At 61.7% G+C, this 26,862-nt stretch overlaps 1 protein-coding gene across 3 annotated transcripts; it reads right to left on the minus strand.

Annotated features, from left to right (window-relative positions):
• Positions 1-1,397: 1,397 nt before the first annotated feature.
• CAMK2A (calcium/calmodulin dependent protein kinase II alpha) lies at positions 1,398-26,515 on the minus strand. 3 transcript variants are annotated; one of them, XM_040573432.1, is made up of 19 exons: positions 25,961-26,515; positions 21,131-21,225; positions 18,540-18,599; positions 16,095-16,149; positions 15,679-15,744; positions 14,368-14,440; positions 13,912-14,014; positions 13,344-13,427; positions 13,145-13,239; positions 12,631-12,753; positions 12,420-12,503; positions 11,175-11,217; positions 9,641-9,681; positions 6,269-6,301; positions 5,145-5,193; positions 4,240-4,315; positions 3,381-3,475; positions 2,803-3,039; positions 1,398-2,600 (listed from the first exon to the last, which is right to left on the minus strand). In XM_040573432.1, exons 1-18 carry the CDS (start codon positions 26,020-26,022, stop codon positions 2,807-2,809), a joined length of 1,470 nt encoding a protein of 489 aa, XP_040429366.1. In that variant the 5' UTR covers positions 26,023-26,515; the 3' UTR covers positions 1,398-2,600; positions 2,803-2,806. The 3 variants fall into 3 exon arrangements, with proteins under 3 accessions (XP_040429366.1, XP_040429367.1, XP_040429368.1); XM_040573433.1 differs by having other exon boundaries at positions 2,811-3,039; positions 25,961-26,514; XM_040573434.1 differs by lacking the exon at positions 6,269-6,301.
• Positions 26,516-26,862: the final 347 nt, after the last annotated feature.

Here is a 26,862-nt window from a genome sequence, read left to right on the forward strand (position 1 = left end):
ATTTTGGGTGTTGCAAGGACATCCAGATGCCTCCAAAATAATCTGTCCCTGGAGAGATGGCATTAGGGAAGCCTCACGGAGGAGAAACAATCTCCAAGAAGACAGCTCAAAGCCTCCCTGGAACACAAGATGTTCTTCTCTAGCAGTGACCACCCAAAGAGGGCTCAAAGAAAGGAGATTGTGCCTACCCCAGCATCTCACCTGTCACCCCAGCACACCCCGCTGCATCCCCAGCCCAGCCCTTTTTTCTGCCAGCAGCTCCAAAGCCAGGCTGAGCCCCACGGCCCCTACGCAGAGCCCTGCCGTGGCCTCCTCCTTCCTCTCACATCCATCCCCGAAATGCTCCCAACGTCGGGAGGTGGATGAGGCACTCGCCACGCTGGAGAGGAGGAGAGAGGTCTGTGAAAGAGCCGAGTCCTTCCTTTAAAAATGAAAAAAAAAATCAGCACTACGCGACTACAGGAAGAAAAACGGGTCTGTAAAAACACCCCAACTCTACCTTAAAAGCTAATCCTCTCTCTGAATGGATTTCCCTGCTTTAGGGGGCAACTCGTGCAAGCCAGTCTGGGTCCGTGGTCAACCAGCACAGGTCCACCAAGGGCACACGGACACGTTTGCACCCATGGGGGACACTGCCAGCAACGATCGCAGCCCTGGCATGGCGGAACATGGCCAACACCTCTCTCAGCCTCTCACTGCCCCAACGCTTTGGGTTTCTGCCCCTCCATCCAGTGGGAAAATATTTTTGTAGTCTGCAAGGACGTGGCTGCATTACACGAGGCAGCCATCTCTGCCTAGACAGAGAGCAAAGCATTCAAAACCACAGAAAAGGCAAAATACACGCTCAGAATTTACATGGAGAAAACATTTCCTTTTTTTTTCTTTTTTTCCTTTTTTTTTTATGTCCAAAACAAGCGTTGTTTTTTTTTTGTTGTTGTTCATTTCTTTGTTTTTCAACACACGCACCGTCTAGAAAGTTAAACGCCATGCAGATGAAGAGAGTGCAGCTAGAAAGTCCCCGGGGCAGCGGCGCTGCAGGAGCCCCACGCCAACGAGCAAAGAGCTTCCATCGGAAAAAGAGATCCAGAAACGGAAGGGTTGCCGGAAAAACCTCCGCCCTCGCGCCTCTCAGACCTGATGGCAAAGGGGCGAGACCAAAATCCCCCTTCCTGGCCCTGCTTTCCATCCTGAAAAACACATCCTGGTGGCTCCGAAGAGCCCCTGACGCCTGGTTTGCCCTGCAGGCAGCCCTGCGGGTGCCCCAGGGACGTGGGTGCCCTGGGGACATGGGTGCCCCGGTGCTGGCAGCCCCGGTGGGAGCAGCACGGCACTGCAACCCCTCTCCAAATGTAAACGCAACGAAAAACAGCAACCCCCGAAAATCCCCCCCACCCCCCCACCCTAAACAGTTGAACGTTTCTAGTTATTACATAAAGATCCATTTCAGCAAATACTCCAAATCAAGTTACGAAATACACGGTAGGTCGTTTTCTTTTTTCCTATAAAAAGGCATGCGCTCAAAGTAGAAGATAGCTAAAGGCTTGTTTGTTTCTTCGAAGCACGACCAGATTTCTGCAGAGTTTTGTTACTAAAGCTTGCATTCCTCGTCTTCGCTGGAAGGTGTCGTGTGGGCGATGGCGGATTGCGTCTCGAATCGGTGGCCAGCTCGGCTGCCCCGGCCTTTGTGCCGCAGGGAGCTGCGGGTGCTGCATGCGAGGGGCTGGGGTCAGGGGTCCAGAGGGACGGGAGGAGGGAGTGGGGGCAATGCGGGTGCCCCAAGCCCTCCGGCAGGGCTGGGAGAGCCAAGCCCTGGGGTGCAGTCGCCTTTCTCCTCCCAGATTTGCTGGTCCCTGCTCCCAGGGGAGAAGGGAGGAAGGAGGGCGAGCAGCCCTGCTCAGCTCGCCAGGGCGCAAACCTACTTACCCTCCTGGGAAGGAGCCGGCCCACGCTCCTCGGGAAGGAAAACGCCGGGTTGCCTTTACTCACCCCTCCACGCACACACAGCCCTCCTCACTCAGGGCGCATGGACGCTGAACTTTTTGCCAACGGTTTAAACCCAAGTTCCCCGGCTGAGGCTGCCGGGAGGGAGTGGGAGCCCCGGCGGCGGGCGAGGACCTCGATAGCAGCAAGGCAAAATCCACAGGTACACAGGGGGGCTGCGGCACAGGGTGGCTCCCAGCTGCCCCCGCACCCTCCTCTTCCTCGGGGAGCTCCCAGCGGAGACAGGGATGGAGGCGGATGACGAGTCCTATCCCAGTCCAAGGGACGTGCCGGGCTGCGGGGCCGTGGGGGGGCCAGAAATGCCATGCAGCCCGGGGGGGGAGGCTTTTGCCCCGGCAGGCGCCAAATGCTGAGGTTTAGGTTCGCGGTGTCTCTTGTCTTCGTTCATGCAGAGGAAGGGGGCCCGGCGGGTGGGGACGGCGGTGGGGTGCTTGCGGGCGCCGGCGGGGCCGTTGCGTGTGTGCGGTGAGAAGCGAGGGGTTGTTCCAGCGGGAACCAAGCAGCAGAGCCAACAGCCAAAGTCCCGTAGGTGAAGTCGGAGGGGTCTCCCCTGGCACTCAGTCAGTGACAAACCCGACACGGGCCGGGCCGCGCTTCAGCTGCAAAACACCAAGGGGCAGAGCAGGATTTTGCTTCGGCCACCCCTTTTAGCAGAGCATCCCGCTCCCACCGCCCTCTCCTTGCCATCGTCCACCTCCCGCACCCCGTGGGGCAGGATCCCACCCGATTTGCCCCCCGGGTGCCATGGGGGCCCCATGCTTTTCCCCCCGTGCCCCCCCTTTCCCATCCCCGGAGCCTCACAGGCTTACTGCGGTAGGACGGAGGGCGCGCCGGATCTGTGGAAGTGGACGATTTGCCATTTGCCATCCCGGCGGTGCCAGATGCGGGTCTCCTCGGACTGGGCGGTGCGGGGGATGCCCCCCGCGTCCACGTACTGCGTGATGCGGATGTAGGCGATGCAGGCCGACTCGTCCCCCATCAGGTGGATGTGGGGGTTCAGGATCGTCGTGTGCACGGGTTTGCTGTTCCGGGACCACACTGGAAAGGGGACATATAGGGTGGCCTGAGGAAGGGGAAGGGCTTTGGGTGTCTCCTCCATGTGCGAAGGGGAGATCCTGGGGTTAGGCTCTCTGCCTGGGGGGGCTGAGTAATTGATGGGCTCAGGATGGGTTCCCCTAGAGAGCATCTAACGGAACAGCCCCTTGGCATGTCAGCATGGCCCTAGCATGCTCGATTCACCTCAAGCTGGGATCTCCCAGCTCGGAGGTGCTCCCAAAGCCACCCGTACCCTCCTCTCCCCAGCAAGCTGCTGGAGGTCAAGGCACAGACGGGCCCTGGGAGGTGGGAAGGGTCCCTAGGCAGGCAAGGGGGCTGCTTACGGTTTTCAAAGTAGAATCGATGGAAATCCAGGCCTTCCACGAGGTTCCCCAGAGCCTCAGGCTCGAAGGCAGTCATCCCGGGGTCACACATCTTCCTGGGGAGGCAGAAGGGGAGAGAAGGGGAGAGGTTATCGCACTGCTCCTAGCACGGCAGCCTGCCTGGGTCCTCAGGCAGAAGCCAGACCTGGTCCTGGCCCCGCAGGAAGCCCCCCACCCTCACCTCCAGCCCCCCAAATTCACCAGGACCCCAGTGAGATGAGGTGAATCCTCCCTTGGTCACCACCTCCCATTAAACCTCCCAAGGTGCTGCCACTTTCTTTGTAAGAGGTGAGAGAAAAACAGCAGGGAAAAAACAATTCTCTCTGCTCTGTATCAAAATATCCCCACTGCTGTCCTCTGGAACAGGGATGAGGACCTGCACTCGCTCAGAAACAGCTAATTAAATCGGCCCTGGACGCAGAAGAAACATCTTGTGAGGAGCATCAGCTCTGCGAGCAGAAAGCAGGTCTGCTTCCAAGCTGCCTGGGGCAGTCCGCGTGTAATGGACACCGCGGATGTAATGTTCCTTCTTCCACCATAAATCACATTTACAGTTATTCATCTTTCTGCAAAAGCAGAAAATGGGCTCATCCGTGCTAATGAGACCAGAGCTGAGGTCACAGCGATGTGGCAGAGTTTGGGAACTGATGTCCCCTGCTTCTCCTGGACGGTCTCCATGCTCCAGTGCCACATCAGCCCGGTCACCCTGCTCGTGGCAGTGGTTGAACCACGAGGGTTGTGCTTTTGTGGGGGGCACAAGCCCCTCAGCACCCACTCTGGGATGCTGAGCCCAGCCCAGAACCGTGCCAGGCACACTCACGTGTAGGACTCAAAGTCGCCGTTGCTTATTGCTTCGATCAGCTGCTCTGTCACCTTAATGATTTCTTGCTTCCTCACTGTTGGTTTAAAGGAAAATAAAAAGGGGAGAAAAGCCACAACACCCATGTTATATTATCCGTCAGATATTTTTGCCCCCTAGGAAGGTGGGGATGTGGCCAGCCCGGCTCCCACCCCCCTGCACCCCAGCAGACAGGGAGAGACCCCACAAAGGGGGTCCCATGAGGCCGCTGCCCAAGATGGGATGTGCAACCCTGGGCTTATTAACGAAGCTCTGTTTAATCAGTGCCGTACCTGATTTATTTATTTATTTGTTTTTAAACTGTGGCTAATGAAAGGACGTGCCAAGAGTCACTCCTAAAGGAGAGGAACCCCGTCCCCACCCTGAGCATCACCCCTTGTGGTGTCCGCTCTCACCCTGCCCCATGTCCCGTTAGCGCACCAGGCCCAAGTCCGTCTTGCTTTGTGCTGGGATCACTTCGTCGAGCAACTTTACAAATTAGCACTGATAAATTATTCCCTGGGTTATTCTTAGAAAGCTGGCTCAGGCGGGCGGGCGGGCGGGCGGCAGGGATTTCCCTGCAGGCTTTTCCCCAAGGGCCGTTGGCCTGGGAGCAGCCTGGGAGCCCAGCGGGAGCGCAGGAGTTCCCGTGGGGACCAGCCGTGCCAGGCATTTCCATGACCACTTTCAGGGAGCTTCCACATTTTTGGGAGCCCCCCCTGCTCTCCAGCACTGTCCCAGCTGCTCCTTGCAGACAGATAAACCACCTGTGCTGGCATTTCACTCCGAAGGAGAGGAGAGAAAGCCGCTACTGAACGGCCCCGAGGATTCCCAGGCTAACGACCCCGGGGTGCCTCTGCCCACCTCCCTCCTGCCCCTGCAGGTACCTTTGGTGTCTTCATCCTCGATGGTGGTGTTGGTGCTCTCCGACGATTCCTGAGCAAAGAACAGAGAGGAGACGGGGCCGGTGAGCCCGGTCTTCACCCGGCGCGAGGAGGAGCTCGTGTGTCCGACAGCCCCCCGAGTCCGACCCCACAGCGCTCGGCTGTGCGCACGGCCGGCGACCGAGGGCAGCGCCAGCAGGTCCAACCCGTCCTCAACCTCAGCTCTATCGCATCAGAGAGCCCCCCCCGGCCCCCTGCCCTTGTAGCCGAGGGCACGAGGGCTGGGCTGGGGAGGGTCTCGCAGGGACGGCGCTGCCTTTCCTACCGACGCCTGCGGGGACAGAGACGGGGCAGGTCCGAGGTGGCCTGGCGGGGTGCTAGGAGGGGCAGGGAGAGGGGCTGTGCAGGGGTGGAAGACACCATGTTGACTGTACGAGAGAGAGATGTACGAATTCACAGCGAGGAGGAGCTGGGATGAGAAAGAGGGGGACTGTGCAGGAGTGAGAGAGACCACACTGACCGCAGAGTAGGGAGAGAAATGTACAATACAACAGAGTGTTTCCAAGACCCACATGGACCACCGAAGGCTGAGACACAGCTCTTTCAATCAACAGCTGAGCAAACTACACAGATTTGGGGTGTGTGGGGGGGGTACTGACCCCCCGTCTCTCTCCAGGAGCCCCATCAAGGCGACTCTGCTAGCGGAGCTAGAGCAATGGCTCTGCTAGCTCTTCCCAGCAGAGCCTTGCTGATGTATTACCCAGAATACCCCGATGTAGGTTGGCAAGGTGTCCCATGACCATACAGTCCCCGCAGAGGCATGGAAGGTGTTTCTCCAAGGCTCCTTGGACCGATGCAGCCTGCAGACCTGAGTCAGGAGAACTGGGAGAAACGGCATGAGAACCCATCAGCAAGAACCAGGGCTGGCTTCCCACCAGCTGGTGGCCAGCGAGTGCCTGCACCAACCCTGTTAATGGGGTTTGTGGGTGATACGGCTTTGAGGATGTTCCCTCCAACCCCGGTGTCCCTTCTTCCCTACCCCGAGGTAACTTCCAAAAACGGGGGAAGGCTGGAACATGTGGAGAGGCCCAGCAATATCAGCATTGAGGAAGATGAAGGACACTCACCATTAACTGAACGCTGGAACTGGACTTTCTTTTCTGGAAAAACAAGGAGAAGAGATGGAACAGGAAGAGACACAGAGTGAGAAAGGCAGAGGGCAGCACGTGAGAGGCAGCAGCTCCTGAGCCACCCTCCGTGGTCCTCGTGGAGGGGCGAGCGAGAGGCGCGGGGGCCAACCTGGTGCTCCTGGGGGGACGTGCGAGCGCACCGGCGGGGCTGTGCCGGCTCCCACCCGCCTTCCTGCTGGCACCTTCCTCTCCTGGCCTGCCACAGTCTCCATTGCTGCTCACCCCAAGGACCTGGTTAGTCTGAGGGTCTGCTAGGAGTAGGTGGCCGCCCTGGTGGCTTTGTGCTCAGGCCGCCACGCTGGTGGGAGCAGCCACCTGTGCCCAGGGTGAGCACCAAACAGGGGGCTTACAGACTGGGGCTGCCCTGGGCACATCTGCCCGTGCTGCTGGCTGGTGCGCTCACCCAGTTATCTCCGTCACTTTGGACCTAGGATTTCCTCCAGCACCGAGCCGGCTGCTCTAAAGCCAGCGCGGCTACGGCTGCGTGGCCCTGCAGGGCAGAGTGCCACATGGGGAGCTGTCCTGGTGCCTCGGGTTGAGACACGTCTCCTCCAGAGAGCAGCTCTTACGCATGCACGTTTATCTCGTCCTTGACCACTACCCCTAGGCTGTAAGGCTTTGGGTAAGAGCCCATAGCCACGTTTCTGCTTGCAGTCCCCAACCCCTCGTGGACGCTCCTTCCTGTCCGTGCTCCGCTCCCCTCTCCACCAGGGCACCGAGGGACGTGCGCCCTGGCCTCGTGCCCTTTCTCCTCCTCCAGCTCCCAGGGGACAAATCCCAGCTGGCGACGGGAGGCACCGAGGCAGGAACTAGAAGCCGCAGTGCCAAACTAGGAGCGTTTTACCAGCACCTATAAAAGGCACCGCTCCTGCCTGCCCCGCCGGGGGAAGAGCACACACTGTGCTAACCTCTCAGAAAAACCCAGGTAGCGACCCCTGAGGGCGTACAGATGGGCTGGGGCGTAGGGACTGCTCATATCCACCCCCTCACTGCTCCCCTCGCATCCTGAGGGGCTCCCACCAGCATCATCACCGAGGCTCTCCCCTCCTTCGCTGGGCCCTGCGTTAATCCTCAGCCCTCCTACTCCAGGAAAACTGATGTCCCACAGGGCAGGGCGAGCTGCTGCGCTTCGGGAGGAACCCCAGGGGGCCGGAGGAGCCAGAGGAGCTGCAGGACGGGCTCCCAGCCTCTGCTAACCAAGGACATGACACGGGGCAGTAAACTGCAGAAGTTTCAGACGCAACAGAATGCAACACAAAGCAGTGACCGCGTCGGGTCGGGACATACAGTAACAGGATGCGACACGGGGCAGTGAGCTCATTAATTTAGGACGGGACAGGATGCGACATGGGGCAGTGATTCCATTAGTTTACAATGTGACGAGATGGGACACTACACAGGGCAGTGAAGGTATCGGAGCTGCTGGGACCAGCAGACCTCCCGGAGACCCCGGAGCAGGGGTGGAGAGGAATTTCTGGTCCCGTGAATGCTTTCTGTAGGAGGGAACCTCCCAGGGAGGGTGCTTGGAGGCAGGGATGTGCCTGCTCCCTTGGGGAAGGCCAGCACAGCAGGTTTCTCTGGGTGGGGACAACTCTTCCCACATCAAACCATGCGTCATCCTGATCCCAGCCCTGCTCTCCACGCAGGCAGGACACTTCCCCTTCCCTCCCCACCTGCCCACCCACCCATGCATGTTTCCAGGCTCCTGCCCGGCTTTCCCAGCAAGGTGGAAAGAAATGAACGGCGCCCGGCGATGCCCTGGCATCTTCCAGGTGCCCACAGTGGCCACCAGAGCCTCGCCCGCAGCAGCCAGCCCCCCTTGGCCCTCTGTGTGCCCCGGCGAGGGGGTTACGCTGCACGTCCCGCCCAGGCTGAGCAGGAGGAGGTGGGGATGGTAACGATGGAGGTGCCCAGCACCACAGCTTGTGGGAAATGAGCCTTGCTTGGCTTTGTCTTCTCCTCCTCCATGCTCTACGGAGCCTCTCCAGCCGCCAATGCTGGAAAAAGCAGCTCGTGGTTGCTGTCCCCTGTGCTCCAGCAGCTCACACCGAGCCGCTTCTGCCCGGGGGATCCCTGCTCAGGTGGCACAGGAGTAGCCGGGGCCGCGGAGCAGCAGAGGAAGGCTGGCAGGGGTGGCAGCTGGCTTGTGGTGGCTCCCCTGGGGGCTGTCCCCTCTGTGCCAGCACCGCAGTGCCAAACCTGCAGTGCTGTCCTGGAAGGCACGTGGCATCCCGACACCACGGCCCAAGGCAACGTCCCCTCGTAGCAATGCAGCCCAGCAGCTTCATGTTGCAGCACAAGGCTGCAGGGCCACAATGTGTGTGTGTGTGTGTGGAGCTGAGCCCTGGTCTAGAGGGTTTTGTGTTGTCTCAAACGTTGTGGGTTTGGCTTGTCCCAGCCACTGGGTCTGGAGCAAGTGGGGGCAAACAAGCCATGCCCAGACCTCCGGTTCCACTGAACTTTTGGACAAAGGAAGGAAGAAACCAGATGAGGGCTCTGCTCTTCCCAAACCCTGCACCTCTCACAATCCAACAGCAGGGTCCCGACAAAAGGGACAGAGGAAAAAAAACAGGCCGCGCTGCAATCAGGGCCCGGAAGCTGTGCCTCCCACCTTGCATCCCTGCCCTGGGCTGTGGGGATGTGATCGCACAAGTTCTCTGCTGCTGAGCGGTATTTGTGTCCGTGGAGGCACAGGTAAGGAGAGGAGGACCTCCACGTGGGCCATGCCTCCCGCAGAAGGATGGCAGCTCGCTAATCCCAGGTCTCCTCACTGCCAGCAGGATTCCCCTGCCTCCAGGAGCCACCTGGTCCTGGAGAAGAGCTGTGGCAACCCGAGGGCTCTGCAGCCCTCCGAGCACCGGCTGGTTTCCAGCACATCACCAAGCTGGAGCGCTCGTTTGCTCTGTCTGCAGTGGGCACAGGGGCCTGGAGCAGCACCAAGAGGGTTAAACACACCCGTGTGCCACCTGGGGACAGGACAGAGCTGGGGGACAGCCCAGCCCAGCCTCACCACCCACGGCAGCAGGACCGTGCTGGGACTGGGGAGATGTGACCATCGGACGGCTGCCACCAGCCTGAAGCCACAGCCTGAAGCCTCTCTCCCCTCCTCTCCCTGCTGCTGGCTGCAGCGCCAGCTCCTTCCCTTGCTGCACTGCAAAGCCTCCACGCTGCTCCGCTGGCCCGGGGACACGCTGGTGGCCCGGGGACACACGGAGACAGCTGTGCCAACAACCGCCCTTCAAAGCGCACGGTGCCACGGGGACCCCACCGCCGGCACGGGAGCGGAGGGGCGGGCAGGAGGGGGCTTACCTTCACGCCGTCATTCTTCTTGTTGCCACCGCTCTTGCCTCCTGGAGAAAGGAGGAAGGAGGTCAGCAGAGCCAGGCAGGGCACCAGGACCAGGAGGCCGAGGATCAGCAGCATGGTGCCGGGCGGCAGAGCCCCACGGGTCTCCTCCTCTTGCCAGCTGTACCCAGCACAGCCCCAGGAGCTCAGGGGTGACCCCGCCGACACCGTCCAGTCCCTCCGGGGTGGCTCTCCACGAGGGACATGACCGTCCCCGAACGTCACGCCGAGTCCGTGGGGTGCCTCGCACGGGGAGCCCGCGGGAGGGCTGTGCCCGGGGGTGCTGGCGGCGCGGCGCTGGAATGGGCCGCCCGCCTGCCGCCCTCTAATTTTAGCCCCATGCTGCCGGGATCATGTGCTGCCGGCCTGCCGGCCCGACAGCTGCAGCCCACATTTTGACAATGATGAAAAGCAGACGCCTTCCCCGCTGCCCACCTCCGGCTGCCGGCCATGCCCCGGCTCCCCCCCGGGCTGCGCCAGGCACCCCGCACCCCGAGGCACCCATGGGTGGGAGCGGCCCCACGCCGGGTGCTGTCACCCAGTGCCCCAGCTGGGGTGGGCGGCAGGGACAGGCAGCCCCTGGGCTGCGCAGGATGGCAGGGCTACGAGAGAAGCTTTTGAATTTCCTGCCCTTTGATGCTTTGCGCCTCCCGTAACCGGATCCCCCCCAGCTGCCGGACTCCTCCAGCCCCGCACACGCTGCCCACAAGTGCTAAATATGTCAGCACGATCCCCCCACGACAAATGCGGATACCAGCCCCGGCCGGGGACCTCTCCCACGGCACCCGGCCGTGCCGGCAGCCCCCATCTCCCCCTGCCCACCCCGACACCCAGCTCCTGGGGCACTTCAGCCAAGCTCCCCCAAAAGCCGATGCCAAGCCACCCAGCCGGCATGCCGCGCTGTGCCGAGGCCTCTCACGGTGCACGGGCTGGGCTGCCACGCTCTGTCCCTGTCCCTGCATCTCCGTGCAGCCTGGGGGATGTGGGATGCAGGGAGAGTGGGCGTCCCTGTGGGATCTGTACCCTCCTGACTCAGGAGGGCAAAGCAGGAGGGACACAAGGGACCCTGCTGCTGCAGTGGCATTGGGAGACTTGTCCACCGCTCGCCCGGTGCTGGGGACGCTGTCTCTGAGGCTCTCTCCCTGCACCGCAAACATCTCCAGGAGGGCACAAAAGCAGCTGCCTCGACCCCTCGCCACCCCCAGCACCCACATCACTGCCAGGGCACAAGTAAGATGTGTGGGTGCACACAAATCCCAAATCCTAAACCTCTGGGGAGCCTCAGACAGAGACCTTATCCACTGCCACCTCAGCAGCCACCCCATAGAGGCTGGGTGACCCGTCCCTGTCCCCACCACCTCACCCCACCCCACAGAGCACCCGGCTGCACCCACAGCCCCGCTGAGAGCCGGGGGCAAAGCCGCCTCTCCATGGCCCCCATGGGCCTGCCCCGGGCACTGGCACAGGGTGAGGAGAGGAGCCCGGAGACGGCACCTACCGGAGAAGTTCCTGGTGGCCAGCATGGTGGTGAGGATGGCTCCCTGAAACACACGGAAGCAGAAGGGAAGGGGGTGCAGGGCCCTGAACACCGGGTCCCCATGCCCCCAGCCCCACGTGTCACTTGTCCCCCGGGCTAATATTCTCCTCCTGCCATCAGAAGCAGCCCTCGGTACCCAGCTCCTTATCCCCAATGCTAGGGCATTGGGTTGCATTCTCCAAAACATCCTTCCATCGAAGATTAAAGGGATATTAAACAACCCGGGGCACATTTTGGCCTCATTCTGCCCCACTCTCAGCCCAGGCTCCGTCGGCCAGGGCTGGCAGCTGGCAGCGAGGGGAGCCGCCGGCAGCAGAAAGGGATTTAATTGCGCTGGAAGCAGTGGGGCAGGGGTTTCTCATGGAAGCCGTGCAAAGAAATAACATCCAGAAAAATGTCCCCCCTTGTCCGGCTGACTCGACTAACTAGTTGCTCAGCAGATAATGAGATTACTTAGGACTAATTGCCTACAGTAATGGATTACTATTTTGGAGTGTACGCCTGAACTAATTCGATTACCTGTCTAGCTGAAGAGTAATAATAGTTTATAGCCAGTTTCTTTCCCTGATAATCACGTTAGTAGCCTGCAGCTGCCCTGCTCTGGGGAGGCTGTGGGAAGCGGTCGTGGCACTGGTCTGGAGGAGATATTTCCTTTTCCAGAGCCACCCGGAGCCCCTTGCCAGCCTGGTGCTGCCAGCTGAGGCTGGGTGGCACCCAGGGGACAGGAGCCTCATGGAGGGACCCGGCTGGGCGGGGAGATGGAGATCTCAGAGCTGCAAGCCTGTGGGGCTGCTGGACTGCGTGAGCCAGGGGGTTTTGCCCCAGATCTGGGAGAGTTTGCTCCTTGGCTGCAGCGTGGCTTGGCCACTGGGCCCCGGGCTCTCACTGCAGCTCTGGGATCCCTGCCCTGCCACAAAAAGGGGCTTTCCTGGTGCTGTCTCCAGTGGGAATGTCCTTGTCCTGGTGTCCAGCACAGCCTCACCGCGTGGCTCAGCGCTTTGCTTCACCACAGCTTTCCTCTGAGCCCTGGTGCCACCACCCCATCCCACCTCTTGTCTCTCCTTCACAGCGAGATCCCCAAATCTCCATCACCACCGTACTGCCGACCCACAGACCCCACCCTGACCTTCCCCACTCGGTGAACACCCCCCGGGGACCCTGCCATGCATTTTTCAGCTGACTCGGAGAGGAGAGAGCATGATTTACCTTTAGCTTCCTCCGGGCATTGAACTTCTTCAGGCAGTCCACCGTCTCCTGCCTGTGCATGCATGAGGCCACGGTGGCACGGTGCTGGGAGGAGAGAGAAGCTGCTTAGGACAGGTACGGGGTGCAGGCACGTACACGTGTGCAGGATCCCGTTGCAAACCCCCGTGCCCCCAGACCTTCAGCCCTTGGGGGTCAGTGCCACCCGGCTCACCGATATCCAGGGGTGCTTCAGAGCCTCCGCTGCCGTGATGCGCTTGGAGGGGTTTATGGTCAACATCTTGTTGATGAGATCTTTTGCTTCAGGAGTGACCGTGTCCCATTCAGGGGAGGGGAACTGCCGAGCAAAGGGACCAGGGTGAGAGGCAGCAGGGAGCAGAAAAACTTTTGCAATTGGGCTGGTTCTCCTGCAAACCTTTCTCCAAGCCTGTCCCAAGGGCAGGAGCAGGCACAGGGACTTGTGGCAGCAACTGGAAGGAGCTTCCAGCTGGAGCACTGGGGAGCAGGGGTGGGAGGAGGAAGATTCAGGGCAAGACCTGCAAAGTGGACCTGAAATACATTGGTGTGTGCACCCGGGCATGGCATACCAGTCAAATCTCTGTGACCAGAGCAAAGAAACTCACTCCCATCTATCCGAACTCATCCGTACTGCTCTTCTGGGGCAGCAGAGTGGGGACGGCAGGAGGAAAGAGAGACAGAAAAGGGGGCAGTGAGACAAACACACTCACATCGTACGCCCCGGCCTTGATCTGCTGGTAGAGTCGGTGCTGGTCTTCATCCCAGAAGGGCGGGTACCCGACCAGCAGGATGTACAGGATGACGCCTGCACGGGGAGGAAACGTGGGGTCAGTGCCGTGTCAGACCAGCAGCCGGTGGCATCCTGCACTGCCCAGCCCGCTCCCTGAATTTGGCCCCAGTCGGACTTACCGCAAGCCCACAGGTCCACAGCTTTGCCATAGGGATCCTTCCGGAGCACCTCGGGGGAGAGGTATCCCGGGGTGCCAGCGAAACCTGGGACAGACAGCCTGTCATATGCCTCGCAGACAGCCAGCATCCCCGTACAGTCACTGCCAGAGCCACGAGCCCAGCCCGCAGCATCCCTGTGGGACAGGCACCCCCCTCCAGAAAGACACCTGGCTCCCGGCAGCAGAGCACCATCAGCCAGACCCCGGGATGGTGCACAAGCTCGGGGTGCTCCGATGTACCTGCCAGCACTGGGAAGAGGCTTTCCTCGCCTCTGCCACCGGGCTGTCTGTCTCAGCAGGACACGTCGGTGACTCACCGAGCTCCCACCGAGCTGTTTGCGCATCGGCACAGGGCTGCTCCCAGGGGCACAGCGGGAGCCATCAAACCCCTCCTCATCAGCTGTGCCTCCCAGGCTGCCAGGGCTCTCCCTCACCACCCCTGGGGATGCTCGCCCTTCCTGGAGCAGCCTCGGTGGTCCCACCGACCGAACACGACGGAGGGCTGGGGGAAACTCGCGGCCGGCACTCACCGAACCAGGCTTGTTGGTCCCCCTCCACCTCGATGGCGAGGCCGAAGTCAGCCAGCTTGACGGCGGCTCCCTTCAGCTTGGAGGCCAGCAGCAGGTTCTCAGGCTGCAGGAGGAGGGGAAGGTTGCAGAGGAGCAGAAGGGACCTGGGGGCTCTGCTGTGCCGGGTGGGGGTTCCCAGTGCAGCTGGGGGGAGGATGGATGTGCTCCCAGTGCTCTGGGGAGCTGTGTGTCCCATTGAACATGCCTCCTTAGAGGGCTACGGATTACAAGGACCTCTCCGCCCCCTCTCCCTTGTGGTGTTTCACCCCAGAGCTGCTCTTTGCTCCGCAGCCTTCCATTAGCTCCTATATGGCACTCCTCCCCACCCCGGAGGACGCCAGGCATTGCTCCACGGGGTCCTGCCTCGCACATGGGGTCCCCACGCCCTCCCACAGGCTCTTCCCCTGCAGCTCGTACCTTCAGGTCCCGATGGACCACCCCCATCTGGTGGCAGTGCAGGACAGCCTCCAGGATCTGCTGGATGCAGTGGCTGCAGAAGAGGGAGAAGAAAGCTCACGCAAGTATCTGGAGAGGCACATTTTCCTTAGCCACTTCTGCATGGCTGTATTTCCTCCCCTCAACTTTCTCCCCATCGCTTCAGTGTCCATCTCCACCATGTGCCACACGCTGGTGGTGACCCAGGTGCCAGTGGTGACCCAGCCGGGGCTGCTGGACACCCGGCCATGGCAAGCAGGGTGCTGGGATTACGTGTGCGCCCATGGGCTCCCCCAGAAGTGACACCAGGGAGCTGGGGACCAGCAGTGAGGACACAGCACGTGCCCAGGTTCGGTCTCCAGACAGGGGCAGAGCAGACGTGCTCGCCGGCCCCGCAGCCGATGCTCACTTCAGCCCCATTTCCCCGGCCCCGTCTGAGGCTGGTGGCTCACACTGTCTGTTCGCTTTATGTCCAGTTCATTAAACCCTGGCTCTGCTGCATGCGTGAGAAAGGAAGGGAAAAAGGATGAGGCAATGATCACTTTTGTTCCAAAACAGCTGTCTGCAAGGCAGAAGGTCTTTATTTACATGCATTTTATTTTATTTGTATGACGCTAATAAGAGGATGGGTTGTAAGCGGATTCAGCGCAGGCTGCCCATTTAATAAGATCACTTTCTGCCTAGAAATGGGGAATATTTCCATGCAGCCAGGAGCAGCACAGAGCTTACCACCCCCTTGGCCATTTGTATGGACAATGCCCTATGCATGGGGCAAAGCCAAGGCTGCACCAGGAGCTCTCCCAGGCCGTGTGGGTGACCACAGCCAGATCAAATCGCCTCGAGGCGAGTGCTGGCCCCCTAGCCGAGCTGAGAGGTTCCTGGTTCCCGTTCCCTGCCGGAGCATTGGGCATCTGGGAGCCCCGACTGCTCCTCCTTGTGCTTTCATAAGGCGAATGCCAGAGCACCGCTTGCAGATGGCTCTGGTGCAGCTGCGGGCAGGAGGAGGAGGATGCCAGCCCCAGGCTGGGTGCAGGCACCAGCCCTGCGGTAACACACACAGCTCTTGGCACAGGAATCGAGTTAAAACCAGCAAACCAGCTCTTTTTTTTTTTTTTTTTTTGGCTCTCCACATCTGGTTTATCAGCAAGCTCTGCAGGGCGGCTGTGGAACAGCTCTCAGCACAGAGGGAGCTCGTCCTGCAGGAAGCAGGGTGCATATGGCCCTGGGAAGGAGCAGCTGTGGGGAAAAGGGGACGCCTCCTGTCCCCTCCCTGCCCAACACATCCTTGCTCACCTGGCATCCGCTTCGCTGTAGTACTCCCTGGCCACGATGTCCTCAAACAGCTCCCCGCCGGTGACCCTGCGAGAGGACGGGGGGGGGTCACAGCGGGCATGCGGAGGGGCTGGGTCGATTTACAGCATGCTCAGCCCTGGCAAACCCTCCCCAAAGTGCTGCTGTCCGTGCACAGGGGGAGAGGGGCAGGGGGGCATGGCATGGATTGGAATAGATTAGAACAGAACAGAACAGGATAGAATAGAATAGGGAGCCCCAAACCTCCCCGTTCCCACCCCAGGCACCCCACAGAAAGCCGTGAGCGAGCTGGAGCTCAGCAGAGCTCGGGGGTGAGGGGCAGGGGGCGCAGGGCACGCGGCCTCGGGGGGATCCCGCAGCCGCTGTCGGGTCAGGAGCTGCATTCAAACAGCACTCACAGGTCGAATATCAGGTAGTGGTGGCCCTCTTCGGAGATGCTGTCGTGGAGCCTCACTGCGGCAGAGACAGTGGGGTTACAGCGTGCCCGGCTCCCGCCCGCGCTCCCCCCCAGGACCCAGCAGGGAAGGGCAGAGCAGGGATGCTCTTCCTCCCCCTGCTCCTCTTCCCATTGCTGCTAGCTGGGGGGGCTCCCGCTCGACCAAGGGCCCCCGTGGTGCAAGGCTCAAAGGTCACGTCCAAATCGGGGACAGCGGGGACCTGGCCCAGCTCCCGGGCAGGCTGTGGCCGTGCGCACCAGGGCTGAGGATTAGGAGAGGTGCTGGGCTGCCAAGCCCTGGCATTAACCTCACTTTTTATTTATTTTTCCCCTCCTGGTCGCGACCTTCCTTGTCTCCTTGGGAGGGCTCTCGCTGGGGATGCCCAGGGATCACGCTCTGCCCCGTCCCCCTGCCTGGCTCCTCGCCCTGCTCCGAGGGCCGCCTTGTGCGAGCGCATCCCCCTTGGGCTGAATTCTGATTATTTAGGCTGAGCTCCCTGCTCCCGGCTTCGCAGTCAGACACGCAGCGAGGGGAAAGGTGCAGAAATAAGTAGGACAGACAGACAGAAGGTGAGTAAATCAGTCTGGTGTCCTCTGCCCCCACCACACCCCGCTCTGCCTTGGGGCTGTAAATACGTGACCTCCTCACGGCTCCCCGATCCCGCTTTCACCACCTATGGGGTATGTATTTGGAAACCAGGGGGGAAAAGGAAATGCTCAGGGGAACGCTGCTGCAGGAGGTTTTGCTCCCAGCCTGGTTTGCCCCAGCTAGGTCCCTTCTGTGGCACTGAGTGTCGCTCATCCCATTCACGGCTTATTCTTCCCTATGGCCTCCGCAGACGTTCGCTCCCCTGTGCTCCGACACCTGTGTTTGCTCAGCCTCTCTCCCTGACACATAATCCCAGCTTTTCTGCCTTCCTCCGTTGAAAGAAACACACTTCCTCCCGTTTCATCTCATCTGAGAGGGATCTGGGGGTATTGTGCCTGGGATCCTGCAGAATCCAAGAACGTTCAAAGGGGGATTAGGCGCCTTCGGTGCAGATAGGGCCCGAGTAACCACGAGCAGATGGGCCGGATACGTCCCCTGCTTGGGGAAGTCCCAGCTCCCGTGGCTGCCAGGAGCCGAGGCGGTATAACGAGGAGCAGCCGCCCTAAATATAGCCTGGTCCTACAAACATCTGTTGCTGACCATAGTCAGAAAGAGCACAGCAGCAGCGCCGTGGTGGCCAAATAGCTCCACGTTCGGTGCCAAGAGCCGGGCTTGGGGCACAGCTTGGTACTGAGTCAGACACTGATGGGTACCCAGAGCTAAAGCTCCAGGAGTGGGCATAGCCAAAATTTCCCCCTCCGGCAAGCCTTCCCTCCAGGTGCAAGCACCTGGGGAAGCTGCAGCTGTCCCTAACTGAGCCCCATGGATGTGCTGTGGGGTCGTGGGCACCCTGCACACAGCTTCCCCGTGCAGCCCCTCCTGCAGGAGCCCGTCCCTGCAGGCTCGCATCCCTGCACCCCCAGCTGCCCAGCACGGCATTCCCAGGGGAGAGGAGGGATGGGAATGTGCTGCGGGAAACCAGAGAGAGCCAGCACAGCCCCTCGGTGCCTGGGGTCTTCTCCCTGGTGGACCACTGCACTCCAGCTTTCCCGTGCCCCCATCAGTGCTGGCTCCTCTCCCTCTTGCTAGCGCTGCTCTGCGCTGCTCAGCTCCCTCCTGCTCCCAGCTGCAAAGGCTGCAGAGCTCCCTTCCTACCCCCAGCTGCCTTCCCGAAAGCTCCAGGAGCCCACCGAGGTCTGCACCTTCCTGGCTGCTGCAGGAGGAGGAGGGCTTCATCCCCAGAGGGGCCCCCAGACCAGCCCCGGGTGCCGGCAGCCTGCATCAACATTGCTGTCAAGGCTGAGCTTTGGGAATTTTTGCTGCATTTTTTTCCCCTCCCCTCTCTCTCTCTCCTTCTGGCCTATTTTTGTCTTTTGCAGGGGCTCGGGAGTTTTCCTGAAACAGCTTTTCCGAAGGAGGCTACTCTCAGATGGACGGCCGGTGGGAAAGTCTTCGCTTCCCCCCGCCATCGCTCCTCCCACGCCCCACTCTGCTGCTGCTGCTCGGAGCTGGAGCCGCTTTTTGGAGCAGGCAGAGGAACACAGCATCCGAGGGGTAAAAATAGTCCCCTTGCAGCCCCGCTCCTCCCGGAGGGACGTGCGGCCAACTGGGTTAGTTGGGACCTACTTCAATCCCCCTGCGCTCGCCTGGGGCCTTTCTTTGCATGACCCCGTTTGGAGAAGGAAGCTGGTGAGGAAGAGGAGGGATGGGTTTTCCGCCCAACCCCACGTCCCAGTGCCCCCCCCTGCGCCTGGGGTGCGTTGGTGAGAGGGGGAGCAGGGTGGGCAGCAGCGCGGGGTGCCTGCCGCACGCGCTTACCGATGTTGGGGTGCTTCAGGAGGCGGCAGATCCGAGCCTCTCGTTCCAGCTTCTGGTGATCTGAAAGAAGCAGCGGCCCTAAATTAGCGGCCGGGGAAGGGAACAAGCTGCTGCCAGGTCTCGCCGGTGCTCTCGGAGGAGCTGCCAGCACAGGAAAAGTGTAGGGGGATGGAGCAGCTGGCAAGGAGCGAACCTGTCTCTTGTGTTTGTTTTGTTCTGCGTTGTTTCAAAGGAATAATGGCTGTAGGGAGGTGTTCTGCATCAGGACCTGACAGACGTTGTCCCAGCATGGGCGCAGCACCCAGCCAGCCCCTGGGCACTGCTGTTGCAAACGTCCTGGGCTTCCGATGGCCCTCGCCCCCTTCTCCCCATCGCCATTCCCTTTGCTGAACAAGCCCTAAGCTCCCTGCAGAGCTCTTGGAGGTGCCTGGGCGATCGCTGCCTGCAGCCCTGCTGGGTTCGCTCGCATTCAGCCAAGCACAGACAATCAGCACGGACCCTTCTGGCCCCCAAATCTAATAACCAAACCACTGAAGACGGAGCCAGACAGAGCAAAATGCCAAGTGGCAACGGGGCCATCAGCCCCTCGCCTTCCCCACGCCGCACCCGCTGGCTGCTCCCCGCACCCCGCGCCGCTCTCCCTGCCCCGCGCTGCCTCCTCCCCGCAGCTCTGTCTGAAGGTAGTTGGTGATAGCAGGAACCCAGCAGCCGGGAGAGGCAGGGATATAATTAGGGCTGCTCGTCTCTCGGCACTCTTGCTGCTACCTTGCAAGTTCGCACCCCGCAGTCTCGCTCTGCATCGAAGCAAATCTGCAACCGCCGAGACGCGCGGGGTGCGCAGCGTGGGGCTGCAGCCTTCCCCAGGGCCCGCCACATCCAGCCCATCTGCCTTCAAGTGCCTGGGCTGTGGGGACATTTCCCCCCTTCAGAAACCCTTTTTCGGGTTGTGTTCCCCCCGCTGGAGGCGATCTCCCCATGGGGAGGTCCGGCATTGCTGCTGCTGTTTGGCAAAAGCAAATTTGCTTGCTCTGAGAGGCCAGACATCACAAGAAGGGGAGGAAAATGCGATCCACGGCTGCTCTCTGCACCCAGGTGTGCCGTGGGTCCTTGCACTGCTCCCAGCCGAGCTGTCCCCTGCATCCTGTGCAAACAGCACGGGGTGGGGAGATGAGCAAAAAGCAGGAGAAAAGGAAAATGGATCGGGAGTTTAAAAGCAGGGGCTCCCTCTGAAGGGATGGGGTCCCAGCGGCACCTGGCCACAGGTCCCTGTCCTACCCCACAAACCCAACTGCTGCCTGCACCCCAAGATGGTTTCTCCCCCCAGATCTCCAGTTTCTCTCCTGCTGTCTCCCTGCGTCAGCAGCGAGGATGCCTGAAGCTGCCCGGGGGCGTTCTGCAGCTCCCCTCTCCCCTCTCCTCCTGCACCCCCTCCTGCTGGCCCTTCACACGTGGCACCGCCAGTGTCACATCCCCGGGGGTCTCCGTGCCCCGGCACTGCACAGCTGGGGGCTCTCAGGACGGTTTCCAAAAGGAGCTGCTGCTCGGCCAGCAGAGCGAGGTCTCTCCAGGTGACAGAGGGACACGGAGCCGTTGCAGGCACAGCACAAACCCGAGGAGAGGATGGAGAAGGGCAAACCGCAGGGTTAGGCAGGGGACGTCCACCTCCCAAGGGGGGCTTGAGGCCAGGCTCCCCCCTTCGGGTGGGTGCACACCGCGCAATGCCGGGCGTCAGCACCGCGCTGCTTTGGCAAGCGCTGGCTCAATTTGAGGTCAGCAAGGAGTTTGTCACCATTTTCTGCATTTCAATTCTGCCTTCAGAGGTGAGCAGTGGCGTCAGGGAGAGAAGCAGAGGCAGGGAGTTAATTAAAGCCTCCCGGCAGGGCGCTTGCTCCCAGCACCCATCCTGCGCTCCCCGGTGCGCCCGGCGAGGAGGAGCCGCAGAGGGGACGTGGCAGCGGCCATCTGGTCCCCTCCGTCCTCGTCACCCAGGTCCTCTGCCAGACATTTGTGGCACAGGAGCTCCTGCACGGGGGCGAGGGATGGCTGGAGCGTTTGTTTGCAGGATCAGCTCAGCCTGGCCCCGAGGAGCAGCCAGCACGGACCCGACAGAGCCTTGTCCCGGAGCCAGCGCTCTCCACCGCACCCAAAATTACCCTGCAGAGGGGGTTGTGCCCATCTGCAGACCGAAATAAAGCCAAGCCCCCACTGAAGGGCCCCTTTCATTTATGTGCGTACATCAGTATGGGACGGGGCCCTCTCCAGGAGGTGATGCTCCCGAAATTACTGCTGCCCAGCACCGAGGCTGTCAGCAGACCCTTGCTGCCAGGCTGTAACCACGCTTTGTCGCAACACGGCGCGTGGGGTGCTGGGGCTGTTGCAGCAGGGAAATGGGGTCCTGAGCCCCGCAGGAGTCCCCAGGGACCCTGGCCCAGCCCCGAGATGTTTGTGCCTTTGGTTCCCATCCATCGAGGAGCTCAGTACGCACCGCGGTGGGGATGGGGTGGGACAAGGGGGTTCCCACCATGGTGCAAAGGACACAAACTCCCCACTCTGCAAGCCCTGCCGACCCCCAAAACACCCGCAGCACCTACCTCGGGCAGACAGCTTCTTGGTGTTGATGATTTTGGCCGCATACTCTTGTCCTGCCAACACCTTCACGCATCTCCGGACGATGGAGAAAGCGCCCCTGGGAAGACAAGAAGCCAGAGGGAGGTGAAGAGCTCCGTGGGGGCGAGGACGTGGCTTAGCCTTAATGTGCTGCGGGGCGAGGGCAGAGATAGGGATGGGGATGGGGTTGGGGATGGAGATGGGGATGGGGACAGGTACCAGCTGAGGAAGGAGCTTTTGAGGGGGGAGGAAACTCGGTGGGTGCTCCGTCAGCTCCCGGGCACCACTGTCCTTGGGGATGTGGAGACAGGCATATATAGACATGGGGATGAACGCAGGATTTGCCCCTTGGCATCATCCTGGCACAGCACTGGCACCGTGCACCTTTCCTCCCTCCAAGCTCTGCCTTGTCCAGCACCCAGGAGAGAACAGGCCACGATTTACCAGGAGCTCTGGCTCCCCAGGGACACCGGGAATGGATGAAGCTGTAGCACAGCACTCAGCCACTTCACCTTCTATGTGTTTCTCTCTTTGCGTGCTTTAGACCTCGCGAACACAGCAGCAACTTGCAGAAGCGGGCACAAGCACTCACTGAGGCTGCAGGCGACCGATTTAAGGTCCCCATGGCTGCAACCCCACCGCAGCAGCAGGACCATCCCCGCTGGCTGCGAGTGCCGATGCTGGGGCTGCGGCGGTGCGCGCACGCTCGCACGCACGCACACACAGAGCCCCGCTGAGCACAACCTTTGTACCAGGTTCCCTTTCCTGCCAAACCCCTCCGATCGCTAAAATAACAACTATCAAAAGCAACGCCACCTCCCGCCCCACCTTCCCCCGCTCCTGCTACACGGCGAGGAATAAAAGGCCGCGCTCGCGAGCGCGCTGCCAAGCAGCGGTGGATAATTGATTTTACCGGTGGGGGCGGATGGAGACGGGCAATTTGGGGCTGAGTGTGATCTTTAGCAGAATAGGCGAGCGGCGGGGTGCAGGGGCTGGGGCTGGGCACGCAGGATCCCCAGCGGAGCCGCCAGCCCACGCGCCCCGTGCGGCATCGTCTGCGGCACGTGCCAGGCAGGAGCTGGAGAGAAGGAAGAGGAGAGGAGCCCGGCACTTCCCGAGCTCCAAGTCCTGCCATTTCATCCCGGCCACCGAAAGAGCTGAGTTATTTGTATTCCCATAGCCTGGGTGAGAATTAACTGGAATTCAGGGGGGAAATGCTGCTTATCCAGCCTTACGCAGCTGGGGAGACCGGAGCTGCTGCTGGCCTGGGGCTGGACGCATGGTGCCACTCGCCCCGTCCCACCAGGAGCTCTGTGTGCACCAGGTCTGGGGGCTCCTTTCCTCCCCGTGACCCATCTTTGCTCTTTTTTCCCTCAGGACACCCCGCTGCTTTGGCAGTGCAGGGAACGCCTGCAGCGATGAGCACGGCGGGGAAACCCCAGGTGGCGAGGGGAGCGCTCACCGCCCCTGGCCTGACCCAGCCCGGGGCTCCCAACCCGGACACAGGGTTTCACTGCGTGACCCGACGTGGGCCTGGAGGGACGTGGGTGTCCCTCCCACGAGGCAGAGGGAAGGACGGGGCTCCCACAGCGCACAGGAATGGGTTTGTGCACCCCAGGCTGGGTGGTTGACCCCACTGGGGGTCCCAGCGGCCGTGCCGTGCCCACGCACACCACGCAGCCACCTCCTGCTTCTGGGTCCCAGCCCTGCAGCTGCTGCCAGGGTCCCCCAGGCCAGGAGTGACCCCCGGACCCTGTCCCCATGCCCCCCCCCGGGCCCCCCCACAGCGGCTCTGCCACGGGGATGCTCCACTTCCCCCTTCTTCACACCTTCCCTGCCAGCACCGGGCTGCGCTGCTGCCGCCCTCCCTCTCTTCAACACCTCCTCCTCCTCCGAGGCATTTTATCTCCTTTCTAGAGAGAAGAGTGTGGGCTGGGGATTTTTTGTTCCTCCGTATCTTTTTTTCCCCCCCCCCCCTTTTTTTTTTTTCCCTTTTTAATGAAAACCCTCTCCTGCAGCTCAGGGAGCCAAGGGGCTGATCGTACCGCTCGGCATGGTAATTGTCGCCAGCCTCTCCCTGAACCTGCTCTGCTGCGGGGGCGGATTCGGAGGCGCCGGAGGAGCTGCACTTTCTGTTTGTCCTACTCCGGTGGCTGTGGGCAGGATCCTCTCCCTGTCCCCCCCCACGCCGCCCCCGTTCCTCACCCTGTCCCTCAGCTCCTGTGAGCTGCGGGGGCGGTTTTGGGGGAGCAGGGCAGCCCCCTGCTAGCTCGGCTTTGCCTGGGGATGCTGCGGGAGCAGGTTTTCCCCAGCAGGAACAGGGGACCAGCTCCAAGTCCCCTGCTTGGGACAGCCCCGTGCCTGTGATGCACCAAGGGATTGTGCCCAGCAGGGCAGTGTCTGCAGAGCCCCCTCCCCACCTCTGCGCCCCCACAAAGCCCCATCACCGTGCTGCCATCAGCTGTGTGGCATCATCCTAAAACCCAGCTTGTCTCGGTGCCAGGATGCTCGGCAGCCGAGGAGGTGGCAAAGAAGCAGGTTGGGCGCAGCAGCCTGGCACCCAGCACCCTTCCAAGGCCTTTCTGGGGTAGAAAACACCCCTGAGAAATGCAGGAAGCTCAGGAAGGGTGGAGGGGGCACAGATAAGGGCTGGCAGCCAGCTCTGTGGCCAGCAGCCATGTGCTGGGGGTGCCCCCGCTGGGCTTGCGGGCAGCGGCTGCGGCAGCAGAGCGAGGCGTGCAGCGCCTCGTCCTGGTTTCCCTTCCTGAGCCCACGAAGCGGAAATTTCCCCATGGGAAACCACTGGGTTTTTGCAAGTGCGGGAGGCGCTGGAAACCATCCCAGTGGAAAATTCCCAACCAGCTCCACAGCCCAGCGAGGGCCCTGGGTTGGAAACACGTCTGGGTGCTACACCTGCTACACCCAGCCAAGGGGAGCTCTGCGGAGGGATGCTCCGAGCTGCAGGAGCCACCGGGCTGAGCCGCTCAGCCCCTGCATCGCCTCCTGCAGCAGGGGAGGTCGCGTGGGCCAGGCTGCCCAGGGTGTGATGCCCGCAGGGCCGGGGAGCCGTTGCTGCTGCCTTTGCTCATTTATTCATGAGCGTGGAGAAATGCATCTGCCCAGGTGCACCGCTGCGGTGCTGCGGGTGCGGGCAGCCCCGGGGTCTGGGCTCCCACCGAGCTGTGTCAGTGCCTGCCTGGCAAAGCCTCGTGCCCTGAACGCCTCCAGCAACCATCCTGGTCCTTCCCCATCGTGCCTGGCCTGAAAGCTCCCCTCCCACAGCCCCTGCACCCTGCCTGCCCCGCCGGGCCCAGCAGCTCCCCTGCAGGCACTGCTGTCCCTCCTGCGCACTCCGCAGAGCCCAGAAAAGCTGAGAAACCTCTGGAAAATCAGGTCCCGAACCCAGCCGTGCCCAGTTCCTCGGGGTGTTCACATCCCCCTGCCTGCAGCACTGGCTGGGGCTGCCTGCACGGTGCAGAACTGCTCCCCAGCTGCTGCTCCCCACCAGCCACCCAAGCACAAGGGGATGTGTGTGCACACCAGCGCATCCCAGGACCAGGGGGTCTGCACGCCTCCGAGGAGCTGCACTTGTTTGCAGCAGCAACCTGCCCCCCCATCCCTCATTTTGGCAGGGAACATTAGCTGCGTTCAGCCTGGCACGAAGTCCCCCCCCGTTTCAGCCTCTTGCTTTCTCCATCTTTGTCCTCTCCTTTCTCTCTCGCCCCCGTTCTGCACGCCCACGCGCGCGCGGGTGCACATTTCGGCGCAGGCTGCCCTGCGGTGCGGGGCTGCGGGGCTGGAGCAAGTTTCCATGCCTACAGACGGACATAGCTGCACATCCGACACCCGGCGCCCCGCCAGCCGGATCGGGCACCCCGCTCCTGAGACAACCCCGCTGTGCATAGGGCTCCCTCCGAGCTGCTCCAAGGGGAGCGCGGCCACGCACCCCACATTTACACGGCAGCTCCGAAAAGAGGCACCGACACCGAACCGGAGGCACACGCCTGCTTGTTTGTGCTCCCGTTTCGTATCCACCCTCTCTGCCGTGCACTGAGACACGCAGCATCCCTCTGCCCAGCACTGAGGACATGGACGGTGCTGGGACCAGCACCCTGCTCCACCCTGTGGTGCTCAGTGCCCCCCAGCACCACCCCAGCAGGCGATCCCTGCACCCACACCCACACATGGCTCCGTCCGGGCAGGCACCAAGCGGTGACACCCGCACCCACCGAGCCAAACTGAGCCCTCCCGGCCGTGGCTCAACGTGGGGCACTCGCACACCCGGCTGGGACAGGGGATGGGGTGGGAGAATCCCAGCTCTGGCTGGGGTTTCTCCGGGGGCTGCCAGGCGGGCTGGGTCTCCCGCGGGACTTGTCAAACCCCGGTGAATCCACGCAGAGAAATTCCCCAAAGGAATCGGAGGGGCGCCCGCCGCTTGGGCTTCCCTCCTCGGCTGTCCCGTCCCTCCTCCCGGCTGGGGAAGTTGCCGGGGGAGCCGGCAGCAGCCTCCTCTTTCAGGAGCTGCTTTTCTCTAAGAGGAGCAGCCGCCCCCTTCCCCAGCCTGAACCCGAAATGTGGCACGGGGAAAGCTGCACCCATCGGCCGGCACCCGAACTCGGGAAGGGACTGAGCTGGCAGGGCTGGGGCTGGGGGACCCCCTCCTAACCTCAGTCCCCCGCTGCTCCCCGGTGCCTTTTCTCCGTGCCCATCATCCTTCCCTGGATCCATCCCTTCCCAGCCCTGCCGAGGCTCAGCCCCAGCCGGGACACAGCCCCGTGCAGCCGGGGCGCATCCAAGCCCCGTCTCCAACTTACTTGCCCAGTTCCTCAAAGAGCTGGTACTCCTCGGTGAAGCGGTTGCAGGTGATGGTGGCCATCCCGAGGGGCTGGGAATGCTCCCTCCCGGTGCGGAGTTCGGGGCAAGCAGCTCTCCTCTCGCTCCCTCCCTCTCCGTGTGCTCCCGGGGCTCTCTCCTCGCCGAGGTAAATAAGGGAATATGTTTGATTGACAAGCCCGGAGATAATGATGAGGGCAATTTGTCTTCTCAGCCTCACAAGCCTTCGTCAGCATCCCCGTCCCCATGGCGACCACCGCTGCCAGGAACGCCCTGCTTCTGTTGCCCGGGCAACTGCATCCCAAACCCGCCGCCCGCCCTGGGGACCGCGGCCCCGATGGGGGACCCGGCCCCGGGGGCTTCCCGGGGGTCCCGCGACCTCTGCGGGGACGGGGGGGGGGGCGCAAATCCAAAATGCAAACCCTAAAGGCAAATCGAAGGACGTGGCGGTGGCAGGATAAGTGGGGCAAAAAGGGTTTCCATGGAAACCTGGGTTTCCATGCTGCAGGAGGATGCTGTCGCCCCAGCAACTGCTCCCCCTCCCCCCCCAAAAAATAAAAAAATTAAAAAAAATCCAGGCCCTGCCGGTGCCCTGCAGCAGCATCCCTGGGGGGCTGCGGGGGGGGGGAAGGCGGGACGGGCTGGTGCAGACCGGGGCGGGCGGCAGCGGATGGAGCAGAAGTGTGTCAGGAGAAGGCAGCGAAACCATGGCAGGTCCCCAGGTCCCTGAACCGCCCCGCCAGCAGCAGGGTCCCCCGGGGGGGCCTGACCCGGATCGCCGGCAACCGGGGGTCACCCCCTCTGTGGGGAGAGCGGCTTGGCCTGAAACACACCACAAGGGGAGCCCTTGGTTTAAAAAAGGGGGAAAAAAATGAAAAAGGGC

The sequence above is a fragment of the Cygnus olor genome, chromosome 14 (genome assembly GCF_009769625.2).
Source record: "Cygnus olor isolate bCygOlo1 chromosome 14, bCygOlo1.pri.v2, whole genome shotgun sequence".
In the NCBI taxonomy this organism is placed as follows: domain Eukaryota; kingdom Metazoa; phylum Chordata; class Aves; order Anseriformes; family Anatidae; genus Cygnus; species Cygnus olor.